Below are 16246 nucleotides of genomic sequence, written 5' to 3' on the forward strand. Positions count from 1 at the left end.
AAATATAAGGTAAAAAAAGTTGCAACTCAGACTTGGATTTTGTAGTGCAAATGAGAGTCATGGACCTGATGGGAAGAGAGATGGAAAAACTGCTTTTTTCCTTGATAGGGACATGATTCAATCTATAACCCATAAACTCTGAAAGGTAAGCAAAGAAATACTTTCCAAAAGAATGAGTATTTGTAGAACTCTATTACAAGCAATGAAATGCAAACACTGTACTGAAAGGGTTCAGGTACTTCTGAAAACACTGAGTTTTTCAGCTTTTGTATGTTAAGCATAACACTGAAGTGAATCACCCAACACAAATGCACATATTGCACTCTTGAAAAGAAACAGTAAAACTAGTGTTTGGATCCCTGAAATTTGACACAGAATTGGAGAATTCTTTGCAACAAATAAAATTCATTATGATGAGTAATACCACATTACAAGTCTGCTTTACAAAAATTCTGATCTCATTGTACATGCAGTAAATACAGACCTGAAAGTGTGGACTGGACACACATTTGGCTAGCTGTCTGAAGAGAGGCTCCATAACTTTTACAAATTCAGATGGTTCAATAACATCTAAAATTTCTTCTAGTTCATTTAAAAACATGACTTCTTTTGGACTGTGAGTCTTTGGCCAGTATTTCAGCAGTGCCATTACCACCTGTAGAGAAAAAGATAAAATAATTTCATGGTAATATCACTTTACCTTGAGCTGAATTACAATGCATTAATTAGTCTGGTATTTTAAGCAGAACAAAAAACTCGTGATTTCTCGTCCCATTTAACAGCAGTGAACATAGTTCAGTGTCACAGAAATAACTGTTAATAGGTCTAAACCCATTTCTTCAGAAAACAAAGTTATATGTCTAAAAGACATGTTCAAAAATAATAATCAAAATACTAGAGAAAAAATTTAACATCTAACTTAACGTGATCGAAGTGCAAATCCGCTACTACATTATCAGGAACATTACTTGCCACTTAAGTGACAGCAGCTTTAAATCTCTACCTTCTTGGGGACGTACTCCAAAACTCAAGCAATTAAGTTCTATCAATATATTTTAACAAAATATTTACTATAAATGCCTGAATTGACAGGTGACCAACTACTCTAGCTATGCTGATCTTAAACTTTGAGTTTGATTTGACTATCTTATTAGTCAACTAATCTTAGTCTTAACTTTCTTCATGATTAATAAATTAGTCACCCAGCTTGCTTACGTACCAAACCATGAACACTCAAAACACCGTTCTACGATTCTATGATTTTTTACTATAAAAGCTATAAGCAATACTTAATATCATCACTGGCAAGACAACTCTGAGAAGTGCATTGTTCACGTATGTATTAATTAATCATGAAAGCAGACAGTATGTCCTCAATGAAGCCTTGGTTAATAGACGCAGATTTTAAAAAATAAGACGTCAAAAAATCTCATGTGACAACTATAAGGGGAAGCAAAACATTTAAATTTGAAAGGACCAGAATCTTTTGAAAAGGAACTTAGTACTTTGCTAATGCGTGTGCTAAGTTTTTAAAGAATGTTGTAATCATGTATTAATTAGGGATCAAAAAAAGGAAATAAACTTGGTTGCATGTTAGTTCAGATTTAAATATGCAACATCCTATCTGATGTCTGGAAAAAAGCTAAGAATTCAAGATCCCATATAGTACAAATGATAGAATGTTTGACATTTGCTATCTTAATAAATACTACAAGCTCCAGCTAGAAGATAACTCTTGCTTAGGTGCATACTTCCATTTGTTTCAAGAAATCCAGTTTCCCATTTTACAATGGAAATGGTCACAATCTAATAATGTGCACTTTTGTTAGTAGCAATTGTTTTACTGATCTCCTGATTAAACAGATTAGTTCTCACCTACTTGCTACTGGGTGCAATGAGGCAAACCACTAGATACTATAGAGGATGGTTAAAATTATTCATCTATGCAATTATGTGCAGCCAGACCAAAGTCTGATTTTGTCCAAAGCTGGCAGACATGAACAGGATCTGACTCAAAAGCCTTGCACCAATAGGTAGCTGTGTGTCAGAAATTTGTGTTCCATCGTAACATCCACCTCTCAACAGAGCACAATTCAGGCAAGCTAATTTCTGACTAAACTGCTTCTGATCTACCATCTCCTATCTGCTCAGCCAGAACAAAATAAGCAAAATAAAATCTGGTCTCTTTGTAAGACCTATGCTATTAATGTTGTTTTTATTCATTTTGGATATTCCAAAGGACTGTTGGAAAAAACAGTATTTGATAGATAAAAATGGTTAAATATTAGACTCTAATATAAAGGATTACATATAAATACTTTGTTCCCCAAACCTCCTTAAACATTCAGACAGGTGTAAGGTATATTAATATTAATAGTTCAAAATATGTAATATTAGCAAGATAAACTTACTGGTTCTGTAAGTGTGCTGTCCTTTTCTAAAAACTGAACTACACAGTACGCCAGCTACAGTAAAAGAAAAAAAAGTTTTATTAATTTTCACTATAAAACTGAACACATTTTGAAATCACTTCCGTAAGTCAAGAGTAACTTTGAATCCTTCAAATAAAACCACAAGTTTCTTCTGTAATTTAAAAAAAAACCCCAATCTATTTGGCAGACAATTTAAACAGAAGGCTAAATGGGCTTTACCAAGTCTTTCCAACCTTTGCAAGTCTGTCTTCACCTTTTTCTGTTATAATACAGACACACACAACTTGATGACTTTTATAATATAGACACACAACTTTTTAGACCTAGTACTTTGCATTACACCACACTTCATCTTTTCAAATACAGGATTTAAAAATCACAATCTTGTCCTCTAGAGTGCTTTCCACTTGCTAACATTTTGGTGTCCCGTGCTGATTTAGTAAGTATTTTCTATTTCATAACCTAAGCTAGATAAAAGTGCAGTGAACAGTTGTAAATCTTAGGATTTTTTATATACGACAATGAAAGGTAACCATGCCTATCAATGTAAGCTGATGCAACCAGAGGCTGAATGACAGTATTTACCAACTGCAGTGCTGAGAATGAGACTGTCCAGCCGTGACTAGTGAGCTATTACATCCCTTTCATTCCATAGGCCAACAGTCCCAAAGTAAGTGGGGAGATCACCGCACACCTCACAAACTGTTTAACCATCTTCCTAAAGTCTCTCCATTTATCGAAGCTCAGCTGATGACCCAATTCCTTTTCTTTTGATTCCTGCTGAGAATGCCCCATGATAACTTGAGGAATACTACAGCTACTATTCTTCCCTATTCTAAAGTAAATTTGATTTAACACAGAAATTAACTTTCTCCATGTATATATCTGGCAGCAAATCCTTCTGAGTATCTGCCATGGCTTCAATGTGAATTTTTATGGGTTTACTCCGGTGTTTCACACACTAAACTCACTTGAAGTACTTTCCCATTTCACTCAGTAGGACATGTTAGAGAGGCATCCCTATGTCACTACCCTGTTTTTACTGACGCTGAAAACCAATGCAAGCCAGCTGAAGATTTTGGAGAATTACTTTGTGATTTAAGGGGAACAGATAATGGTATGTCTCAGGTCAGTAAAAAAGCTGGTGATCACAGGCATCTGCGCTAGCTGAGATTATTAAAAAGGTCTTGCTGTACACACCCTCAACAGGTTTTGCTCATGACATAAGGAAATAAAAAATAAATTTTGAAATGGGAGGTGTTTTACCCTACTACTTCAATAGCAACTGATGGAAGCTCCTGAAAACAAGATCCAAAGCAAATGCTTACAAGCATCTCCAATTGCTAGAGAATTGTAATTATACAAATGGTATTCTTAAAAACACAAGCTGTTAGTAATTTTATTTGAAGAAATGGTACTTAGAATTTTGAGTACTCAAACTACATAGTAAATATTGAACTTTCAAATCAAAACCCCGAAAGTTGTGTAACAATCTCTCAAAGGGAAAATTTCAGCATATCACAACAATACTGTATTTTCTCTCACACTCTATGATTTCCCACCCCTCTAGAAATTCTGAATGGAACTAAATTTAGCACAGAAAAGATACAGCTCAGAAGCTCCCTTTTTTCTGTGTACTTCTAAAAAGATCTATTGAGTTAAAAAATGATGTCCTAGTAAATTCCCAATTCCTTTCAAAACATCAACAAACTGAATTCAGCTGAATTGCTTCATGTAATTTAAAATAAAGTGTTTACAGATTGCATTTATTAAAACCACACTTTCTGCAATATTTTATGTCGAAACATAACAGACAAGAAGAAAAAAAAATTCTGTGTGGATAAATACTAAGAACTCTCACATTAACCAACTACGACATGTGTTTCATCTATAAACACTATAGTGCTTTTAAAAAGAATGGTGTTATTGTGTACAGACGTGTTTTCTTTTTAATTTTTCTATCAACAAGTGAAATGTTACAGGCGTATGTGTTAAATGATTTCCCTGAGGCTGGTTAGCAGGGAAGTCTTGGAGCTTAGAACTGAACTCACAGCAGACTGACTTGGATCTCTCAACCTCTTCAAGCAAGCTTAAACATCAGCATGAAAAGCACCGAGCAAAACTTACCTGTGGATGATAGACACTGAGTGATTTCACTTTGTGCAATGGTAATAAAACCTTCAATAGGAATATTTTGTGCTCTTCTTTTAATGGTAAGGCAAATCCATTAATTATGCTGCCAGGGAAGAAATTTAAAAATAAAGATCAGTAATTATATATTAGTCTGCACTGATGTACAGGATATACAAAAAATCTTGATCTTAGCACTTGTTTTCTAATATTTACAAATGAACAGAATAGTCAAATCAATCTCTGTCTGTCCCTTAGCCAAGTTTTTCAAAAGTCTCAAATTCTTCTTCCAAGCTGCGCACAACTGTACCTATAGTTCAAACTTCACCATGAACTACTCACTGTTTCAAAGCTTTGAATACAACTTTCTCCCAGCTTCTTTGTGGCATTAACAAGTGAAACAGAGACTGGATGTAGAAGAGGTAATCTAGAACAGCAGACAAGTCAAAACATGACTTCTGCTTAACTATTAGTATTTCTGCAAGGCCCTAGAGTACAACCAAACAGCACCTCAACACAAGACATCCCATCAGAGAGCAGATGCAGCTCAGTACTGGGTCAATGGCACCTTTACCTAAACTCACAATACTAGAACAAGAAGATCTGCGTCAACAACATGCTGGGTGAAACTTTTAATGGACTGGATGAATGACCAATACAGAACAGTTACAGCTCAGAAGCCTCACTGAGCTCCCAGAAATTTTGATTTGGAAGCCTAAGGGGGCAAAAAAAGTCCCCAAACCAAACCAACAACCTCACTTTTAAATTTGTAATACTTAAAGCTAACCTAACAAAACCAAGAATGAAAAAGCTGATGACTTAATAATGGTTTTGAAGATTTAGCTCCATATTCTAGTACTTAAGCTTTACAGTTTCCAGTATGTCTTGATGGGCATTACTTGAGTATAGTGTGTTGAAGTAATGATGGATATATAACTTCTTTAATCACCGAATGCTTAATAGAAAATTAAGGAACTATTCTGGGCAGGAATGTAGACCTAGGAAATTTTAAAACATCCTTCCAATTTCAACAGCATTGCCAGTAAGTAGAGGTAAGTGATCCTTCACCTCTGCTCAGCACTGGTGAGACATCTGGCATCTGTGTCCAGGACAAGAAGGATGCAGACATACTGGAGGGAGTCCAGTAAAGTGCAATGAAGAGGCTGGAGCATCTGACATTCACAGAGAGGCTGAAAAAGTTGTTTAGTCTGAATCACAGAAGGTTCAGGGGGATCTCACCAACATGTACAAATACATGAAGGGATGGTGTGAAGAGTCAGACTCTTCTTAGTGATGTGTATTGAAAGGGCAAGAGACAAATTGAAACATGGGATATATAATTTAAAGAAAATAAAAAACTCCTTTTTATTGTGAGTGTGGTCAAACATGGGAACCCATTTTCCAGAAGGTTGTGGGGGTCTTCATCCTTGGCAATATACGAAGCCTGACCAGACACAACCCTGAGCAACCTGCTCCTGCTGACCTTCCATGTGCAAAGATACGGAAATACCAGAAAGTAAACCTAACGGAGTTTTTGCAGTGTATTAATGTATAAAAAAAATGCCAGACGCTTGCACACGGATTACATAAATTGGTTAATAAAAAACCTCACTAGTTTCAAGGAGGCTATCAGCTTTAAGTTGCAACATTTTAGTGTCAAGGGCTTACAGATACATCACTGAAATCTGAAAAATGACAGGGTTAGCAAAATGAGGTTTCAGAAGTTTCATAACCTGTGTTTCCTTTGTTTATCCACTATGTATTCAGTGATGCTGAAGGATTTTTAATAAATTTCAATTCACTACATTTTACTGGTAGTTGCTTTACAACTAATGTTAATTACAAGAATCTTAAGCAGAAAATAAGACCTTAAAAATAGTATTAAAAAAATTGTGACATCCAAAAACATTGCCACAAGGTTCAATTTTTTTCTGTGTTTCTACAATCTTACACAAAACACCCTTGATTTTTGAAGTCTACTCTTAAAATCAAGTGAGTTTAATTAAACAAAACCTGCAACTTACCTTCCCAGTATTTCCAGTAATTCTGCTATGCCATTGTGATGTTCTGTTTCATAAATAAACCTGAATAAATGAAATATTTTATTGGGTTACCGCTGAAGAGAGATACAGATTTAATACCAAGATCCCCATCTAAGATTACAGGTAGCCTTATCCCAAGTATTTTAGCCACTAAGTAAAAGGAAAGCAGACATAGTGGAAAAGAAACTCTGTGGAAAAAGAAATCACTAGCACACCCAACTGCTTTCAAGCTTCACACCTTCTTGCTCTTTTCCCCCACATTTAACAAAGCAGCCCACACTCGAGCTTTTCTCAACACTCATATGTTATGCCATTTTAATAATGCAAAACTGAACACAGCAAACAACGTTTTAAATATTAAAGTAATACATGAGTATATGGCATAATTAAATGCCATGACTCAACCTTCTGGAGCAAATGCAAGCACAAGGTGTTCAAAAGTTACTACTTCTGAATCTAAAAAGCTCTCTGGCACTACAGATCTCTGTGCATACAAAAGGCCTGTAATGAACAGAGGAAGTCACATTTTCCTGAATCTTCTTTTGACAGAGCACCATAATTTACTAGGCACTTATCTTTCCACCCTCCTTCACCTGAGTGTAAATTTATTGACAAAGTTCTCTGCATGGGTTCAGGTAATTTGCAGAGTTACAAAAATTTACACTTAGGAGAAAATAATTCCACTAATTTGAAAGCATTTTTTAATTTGAAAATTTGTCATAGGCTGACGTATTAATGGCTACTTTTAATCCAGAATATTTGAACAGACAGTTTTTAATGCTTAAAGACCCTTTCCATATAATTCAGGACAACAATTCCAAGCAAAATTAAAGACATTGATACAAAAAGGTTTAGATTGAATTAAATATTTTTAAAATTCTACACATAGCTGAAGAGTTTATCATGCTCAATACACTAATTCAAGACAGAAGCTGGAACAACTTCCCTCCTTGGTGATCATATCCAAGTGCACCAATTTACATTTGGATGCAAAATTTTTAAACTTCGAGCTCCTAAATATTATACAGCTAAGTGTGCTTTTCTGTAAGTTTGTGGTTGGCTTTACTTTTCCTCCCACAACTTTGTAGCTGTGCAAATTATATAATTTTCCATATACATATCAGATTGAGAACTTTCTTATATATAAACTATACAAAGTTGATCTAATGACCAGATAATTTCTTAAGTCTTTCAAAAACTTAGCACCAGAACTATCTGTGTTTGAAGACCTTGCTTCCATTATCTCTGAAAGCAAAGTGGCAAATAAAAACACTTTGCAGAAGTGCACTATAACGCACTGCAATGCTGTTTTACCATCTGGTTCGGATATTTGACCAAATTACGCATTTTGGATTTAATTTAATAAAATCCATGTGTGGGGAAAAAAAATCTGCATCTTTAAGATCCACCTGTACTTTTTCCTTGGGATATACTGGCTCTTCACATGTCCTGTCAAGAGCAGTTGACTGCAAGACAGTAAAGGCTCACTAATTTTTTTAAAGTAGCTCCTCTGTATATTTTCTAAAGGCTTAGTTGTTGCCATGGGCAGGGAAGATCAGCTCCCTCTACAGCTGGTACTGCCGGGTGCCATTCATGAGATGGCACTGAGGGCCTGGCAGCTTTTTGCTATTTTCTTAAAGAGGTAGCATCACACATTCATTTTGGGATTAAAACAGGGGTAGAGAAAAAGGGAAGTATGATGGAAAGAGTGTAAAACTGACATACAACGTAATTATTTGTAGAAAAGCAAAGAATATCAAGATGAAAAAATTGAAACAGGCACCATAATCTTGCATTCACACTAGACATAAAAGCAGTAAAAACACACTTCCAAAGACCTTTGGTAATACAGGGGATTAATTTTTCATCTCCTTTTTTTTTTGTATTAGTGATAATACTACAGTTCATTCTGTGGTGATCAACAAAGACTTCACAACAACTCAACTGTACATCTCAATTCTGAGGAAAGAGGAAGCAAATGTGTTCCTTCCAGCAAATTACAGATCTCTCAGTCATTCAATTTCAGCCCATTTTCTGCATTATGAAGAACTACACCTTATGAAGGCACTATTGTAATACAAACACTACTACCCAGTAAGAAAAAAAAGCCTTCCACAAAGATATTAAACCGCCCACTAAATCATATACTAACTCAAATTTCAGCTGCCAGATTTACACCATGTGCAAGACTACCCTAATCTATATCTCCCAGAGTGGTATTAATTATTGTTAGATGTAGCAATATTGAGTATAAACATACAAAGAATTTTAAAAATTGCTAGCAGTGTCTTGGAGTCTTTTAATTGCATACCTGATCACATGCACACCATAATACAAAGATGTTGACATACCTATAAAATATATTATTAATTTGTTTCCGGATGTAAGCTCTTAAGCCTAAGAATTTCCCATATATTCTGTGAAGAGTTGTTTTAAGAAAATCTCTTTCACGAGGATCTTCACTGTCAAAGAGCTCTAAAAGCTGCAAACAGGGAAACAAGATGGACTTTAACTGAATCCAATGCATTGTAAAAACAATTCAGAGCTTGCAGTTAAATAATTTCTTTTTTTACCTCACCTGTAATACAAACTTCTGATCAATATATTTCTTAGCTATATTAGGTTGAAAATCTGGAGATTCTAAAAACCTTAAGAAAAATTCATAAACAAGCTGGAAAAAATAAACAACAAGAAAACCAGTATTAGTCTTTTAAACAAGAATCACTTTATAAGCATCACATTACTAAAACTGATAATTAGTTGCTCAGAACAGCAAAACGTTTTTAGCTATATTTATCTATGTAACACACAGTAAAAGCTTTGCTCTTGCTCTCATGACAAATTACAAGAACTTGAGGTTCTTTAAACTGCTGAAATTCTGCTGAGCTCCATCATTGCTCTTTACTCAAATGACACACAGTAATCTAATATTTATCGTGCCCAGAAGTACATGTTCTAAGAATTCTCTCTTCTTCTCTGTCACGGTGCCTCTGAAAGCTAAAGCTGTGCCAGAGCCAGATCAAAGCATTCATAGTGACAAATAGAAGCTCATTTAAAATCTCAGCAGTTACATCTCTACCACAAGAAACAATGAGCCTTTAACCGATAACAACTGATTTTTTTTTCTTTTTTAAGATTATCGGTTTTATTTCAAGAAACACATTTTTAAAATTACATAGAAAAGTAATTGATTTGAGATAAACACATAACCTAAACAATTTAGAACTATGAATTTAATGCCAAAATTCTGTTACAGACTGTGATCGTTCAATCTCCATGAAGTACCTGTAGATGAGGCCATGCAGCTTCTAAGGTTGGTTCATCCTCCTCTGGATCAAATTCTGCTCCCGTTGGATTGGAAGATGGTGGTAATGTTCGAAACATATTAACTGCAAACTGAAATTACATGTGCCTTTAAGAACTCTGAAACAAGTGAATGACTATAAAAAACATTTCAAAGATGGTTTTGACTAAGAACTCTTTACATGAACTATTTCAATTAACATTTGCAAAAATACAAACTATATAATGCAGTATTTTAAACAGTGAGGAACTGTTTGAAAGACTTCTAACCTGGAGACACTTTTCCGCACAGTACTCTTTAAAGCACAAAACTACTGTCAGGATGTGTTTTATGAGGATACTGTCTTGATCTCTCTACACAAAGACATGTATGTAAGCAAAAGTACGTAAAATGTTTACACAAACATTTTTATACATACACACTTTATAAGACCTTGCAGCAACCTGCAAAAATGTAAGTCAGAAGTAGAGACGCAAATCAAAGATTACTCACATCTGTTCTTCTCTGTAAAATATTATTAGTTTCATTTCACAAAGTGGCTGCACACATACGGGAACACTTCAAAACCAAATTCCACAATACCACCATCCCCAGTGGTATTTCTCTTAAACCATGCCCATATACCTGACTTACAGAGCATTGATGGGAGAGAAATACGCACCCTAATCCCTTCAGTATTTCACTGTCTGAATTCTGAACCCCCTGAAAAACATTTAGCATCCTCATGAAAGTGGACCAGTCTACAAACATGAATTGCTTTTCCAGTTATTGATACACATGTGTTTTAGTGTTTCCAAGTGCTTGACTAGATACAAATTCATACTATGCAGGAATCAAAGCAGCACTCTTCACAAAACCTTTAAGCATGAGGAAAGTTTACAAGTCCATAAAAAAGTAAACAAATCCCCATTCCCCGACACATGGAATGAAAACTTTTCTAAGAGGTCCTATTCTAGACAAAACCACCTCATCACTAAACGCATGTAACTTGATTTTTTTAAAATAAAAATATATAATCTGAAATAATCACATTTATATTAATTCATACAATGCATATAAACACAAACACAAGTAAAAAGAACTTGTTGGCTGAACTAAAAAAATCTTACATGACTTTTTGGGAATAAATTTAACATGCATTCGCAAGAGTCACCTTACCTAGAACGGTGCAAAGATTTTAAAAAGGTCTGCAGTATCCCAAATTCTCCACCTGTAAGGACAGGTAGCAAAACCAGCTGGCTTCCTTGTGGGTAAGAATGGAATAGCTAGCTAGGGATACAAATGGTTCTTCTCACACCCTGAGGAGTTAATTAAAACTTTACTGTGTGTTCAAGTCAGGGGTTTATTGTGCAAGTGTAAGGTTTGGGTGTATCTCCAATAAGAAAACCTGAGAAAGACTTTATCTGTATATGCAGGACAGCTATGGCTGTCAGTACTGAAAAGAGGCAAATTCCTTAACTTCACTTGCAATCCAGAATGCTCAGTAGGGCAGTCATTGATATGAGACAACCGAATTGCTGAGCAAGTAGAAAAAGGTCATCTGTTTAGCAGTGCAAGTGTGCTCAACAGACTTTCTTGTTCTGTTTTCTTGCTTACTCATCATCAATCCAATACCAAGCAATCTAATCTTATTTTTGTACAGACCAAAAAACACCAGAGATCAATTCAAATTAGTATATGGTCCCAAATCCCCTCTGCTACTTCAGAATGATCCTTTAAGACAAATGCCCCAGTCCCTCAGCAGCTTGAACACACTGCAGAAGCAAGGAAAAGACTGTCAAAACAAATCCACAGTGGTGAATTGTCCTGACCCTTCATTATGACTGGGCATATTAGGCTCCATAAAGAAATTCTGTTCAATTCCATTTCTCCTTACAAGACTAAAGTGAATTCTGTTTTTGAATAAACAGATAATTTTGTGCTTAAAAAATACCAAGATATTTTAAAATAAATTTTGGTAGACATTTGTTCATGGTAAGAATGATGACTACATTGAACAGAGAGCTATATCCTGTGCCAAATTGATTTATCAAATCAACTGCAGCTGGCTGCATGGGGCTTCAGCACAAGGCATAGTGAGGCTCCATCCTAGATATGCACCGCAAGTACTGGCAAGAGTCAACTTACACATTGTTATTGATATTCTATTGCTGTAACATATTGGAGGTGTCTTTCTGCAGGTATTTAGAAGAAAACTGGAGACATTTCCTAAGTCTGGCCAAGTAAGAGACAACAGGGCAGAGAAGCGGATTTGCCAGGATAAAGAAAATTATTTGCAGAAGGCTACATCACCAGGAACAGCAGAAACATTTACAGAGCCTTTGCAAGAAAATCAGTATTTGGCTCAGCAAACATGCCAGTACAGGAGATCTCCAGGGCCAGTTAGAGAATAAAAGATGCCTCCACTGGCACTTGCACTGAACGAATGACTTGAGGATAAAATAAATAAAACATTCTTTTGCATCAGTTGAAAGGTTCTTACGCTTTCAACAAGTACAGATCAATTTAAGGAAAAAAATTTAAACCCAAGTTTGAATTTGCTTACAATGTAGCTATTCAGAAATCTATTCTTTATGACAAAATTTCAGTCTTTATTAATGTTCAAATTCCACCATAGATAATAAACATATGTGCCATATGCACATTTTTACTGTTTTCTCAGGTTTTACTGAGCTGTTTTTTTTTTTCTTTTTGTTGGTTTGTTTTTTTTTTTAAATAGCATCAAACAAAGGTCTTTTGTTGATCACATGACATTTACTAGAAAGCTCTGACAGACTAAGTTGTCTCGCTGTAAAGACGTTTCTTTGCAGAGGTATGCATTTCACCCATCTTTGGTGGGATTCTGGGAAAAGCAACAATGCCATGTTTCCCTCTTCACATTCTGACTTCTTCTCATTAACATCTCCGTTCCCAGTTTAAAACAATGCTGTAAATTACCTATTAACTGGCAGGGCCAAGGAGCATATGTATGTGCTATCCTGCCATCTCACATCTGACAGATGGCTGAGCAGACAGTGGGAGGCAGTATCAAACTGCATCAGCTAAATCTGCAAGGCTTACGTTATATTCCCATGAGGGAAAAGTCATCCTGACGCTCTGTTTTTCTTCCTAATATTCCTTCATTCCAGCAACTGAGACATAAGTGGTACACACCAAGACTGACATGTCAGAGTAATTACTACTTCAGAGAATTAAAAGCAAAGCTGATATATCTTTATGTTCCCCTTTTTAAAAGCATGGACATCAAGTGATTAACCTTTATTTAAAAAGTATAGTGAAAATTTGCTATAATCAGTGGGTTTCCAAGAAAAAAAATCCAGGAAGACTAGACTTGAAATTTAAAACTTGCTAAGGTTGTTAAAAAAAATGCAAGAATAACCTTATCTAAAGAATTCTTAAAGTCTCAGGCTCTCACTATAAAAAAGAAAATCTGTGTCTTATCAGGTGTTAGCAACAAAGTTTTCTATTTTGTATTTTTGAAAACAGCAAATGGAAAGAGAAATGGAACCAGTGAAGCCTGATGTGATCTGTTTTGCATTTTATATCCTTGACCAACAGAATACAGATAAGCTCAAATCAAGCTGCAGGATCTTGCATTGAAAGCACAAACCTGAAACTCTCTTGTCTATTAAGCCACTGAGGTTTAGGAAAATTTACAAGGAATTAATATCAGTGAGTCCTTTACCCATCAAATGGCTGATCTTTTTTCTAACTTCTCAGTCTTTTGACCAAACAGACAAGACACAATTTGCAAAGCCTCATTTCCTCTAAGGCCAATTTCCCACAGAAGTATAAGTGAACACAGCATAACTGAAAAACATTCCCTCCCCAGCTCCTCCCCCCACGACAAAAATTCCACAAGCCCCCCGCCCCCAACTTACGAAATGAAAGTCTTTAGGAACACCGGCCTAGCGTGCCAAAATTCTGTCTGTGCTGTCAGCACTAACACTCGACTTCAAAGGACATAGGAGGATGGGAGAACAAAAAAGGAAAAGCAAACAACCTGCATTTTTACCGGTACAGGGGCATTTGCTGTAATGGTAGTCACAAACCCTGCTTTTCTCGTGGCCCACTTCATACAACAACAGAATATTTTCAAGCAAGTAGGCATCAGAGATACTACACATTTTCTCCTCCCTTCTGCTGAGCAGTCTGAGTGAAGCCTGAGGTGAACAGCTTTGAATGAATAGCCATATAAACTGAAAGACTGTGCCTTATGTATTCATATGAAGAAAGCCAACCTAATAGTTAATAGGGCAACAAGTAGCACACTTCTATTCACAGCAATTTCTCTTATTCTAGACTGAAGAGAGAAAACACCACATCTGCAACGCCCCTTCAGAAACAAAACCAAAAAAACCAACCAAACAAAAAACCACCAAAAACCTCAAGCTCACATGGGTATAACTGAGTATGTAGTTTTAATAATGCATGAAAAGTTGCAGTGAAAACCACTTCAGTTGTTGAATAGAATTAGATCTGCTTCTATATATAGTATCAAAAAAAAGTAGTACTACCCTATGTGCTAGTGCACAACAGAATATTCTCATAAAGCCGTGCTTTCTTCTAAAGCCGAGGTAAAAAAAGCATATATTCTTTTCTAAGTAAGAATCTGCAAAGGATGCTTGTCGTCACAAAACCCTAAATATATCACGTACATTTACAAAATTTACTCAGACATTTGCCTACACATGTTGTAATTTTGAGAAGAGGTACTTAACTGTATTATACCTAAGAAATGGAACTTGTAGCTAATAAAACATTTCCTTTTTCATGACATCTTTGCTTAGAAATATAAAACGAATTTGAAGGACATATCAGCTGGCTCTTTGAGGAAGAAAGAGAAAACACTCTTGAATGCACTCTGAAGAAGAACATTAAATCCATTTTACAAATTAATTTCTCATACCTTTTGATAAATAGACTTAGGCTTAACATTAAATTATTGGCTAAGCCACTAGATGAACACATAGCTTAAAGAAAAGATCTTATTATAATTTAGTCCAGGATACTTAAAGTACAAAAAAAAGGAGAGTGGAGTGGATAGACATGACACAAGCATTAAGAATTATAAAGAATAGAGAAGAATCAGATTATAAGGTAGATGTTTCTTTTGTCAGAGAGAAAGAATGTTTGAAGCTATGGAAAAAGAAACATTTTTTTATTTCTATTAAATGGATAACCTGTGAAATTCATTGCTCTAAGTGACTGGCCTAAATAATAATTTAATAACACCAAACAGAACTTAGACACACATCTAGCATGTACACATGTACGTACATAAACAAGTAATGTTCAAGCTCTTAAGTTTGACAGAATAGCATAGCAAAACCCCAATTTCCCTGCCAACTCCACAAACTTTCCAAACTGAGAACCATTCTTAAATCTGAGTATTTCTTAATCCTCATAACTTTACTGAAAATGTTATTCCTTATTAATATAATTCAGTGGCAGTAGCAGCACATAACTTGTCATTGTTTCTTGGAAGAGTTTGAAAGTACACGAAGACATTACATTAATTTTCCTTAAAATTGCTGCAATCGACTAAGATATATGGCTAGAATTTAGCAAATGTAAATGACAATCTACACATACATGCCTAAAGGAAAGATTGTAACACTACTGGAGAAAGAATATAGTTATTTCAATAAATGATCAAAGGAAAAAACCTATCTGAACTTAACCTCAAAATGCCAGTCCAGGTGCCTTTACTGACAAGTGTCTCTCATAGTGCTGTGTAAAACCAATGCAAGGAAACCCCACACCCTTTAGATCCTTGCACACAAAAAGCATTTTAAATTCACGGAAGTAATTTTTGGACACTGCATGCTACCAGCAAAACACTGGCAATCAAGATAGCAGCCAAATTCTGCTGCAAGATTTGTTCAACTGAGCAAAGTGCAGACTTGATTACCATTGGGCTGCATCTGAAAGCAAAGGAAGTATATATTCTCCTCAGCCAAAGGTACTCTGGCCATAACTGTTTGATGGAGGAAGATAATGCAGGCATAGAAAGCACAAGTGATAAAATATGGGCAGTTAAGAATTCTTGCACAGAGCAAACACCAAAGTCTGACATTGGTATTCAAGAATTCATCATGAACTCCATTTTATCCAAAAAAAGTCTCAGCAAGCTTATTTTCTTTCATGTCTCTCTTTTCAACAGTGTCAAGTATTCCAAAATAAGCAATCAATTAGAAAAAAACCCAGATATATAAATAAGTTATCAAAACATGGGGGAAGTCATGATCCCACATTAACCATCCTCAATGCTTTGGGTACATGTTTGACATCCAGTTATGTGTAATTATCATATAATCATTAAGTTCTCATGAAAA

General features: G+C 35.4%; 1 protein-coding gene across 2 annotated transcripts in view; it reads right to left on the minus strand.

Annotated features, from left to right (window-relative positions):
* The window catches only part of PPP2R5C (protein phosphatase 2 regulatory subunit B'gamma), a 79349-nt gene that overhangs the window by 12120 nt on the left and 50983 nt on the right, over positions 1-16246 (minus strand). For both annotated transcript variants that reach the window (XM_032111373.1, XM_032111375.1), the window contains 7 exons: positions 9890-10000; positions 9183-9275; positions 8956-9086; positions 6587-6646; positions 4560-4668; positions 2412-2465; positions 485-655 (listed from right to left, as the gene is read on the minus strand). In XM_032111373.1, coding sequence (XP_031967264.1) covers positions 485-655; positions 2412-2465; positions 4560-4668; positions 6587-6646; positions 8956-9086; positions 9183-9275; positions 9890-10000 — 729 coding nt within the window. The remainder of the gene's footprint in view (positions 1-484; positions 656-2411; positions 2466-4559; positions 4669-6586; positions 6647-8955; positions 9087-9182; positions 9276-9889; positions 10001-16246) is intronic.

This window comes from Corvus moneduloides, chromosome 6 (genome assembly GCF_009650955.1).
Source record: "Corvus moneduloides isolate bCorMon1 chromosome 6, bCorMon1.pri, whole genome shotgun sequence".
In the NCBI taxonomy this organism is placed as follows: Eukaryota; Metazoa; Chordata; class Aves; order Passeriformes; family Corvidae; genus Corvus; species Corvus moneduloides.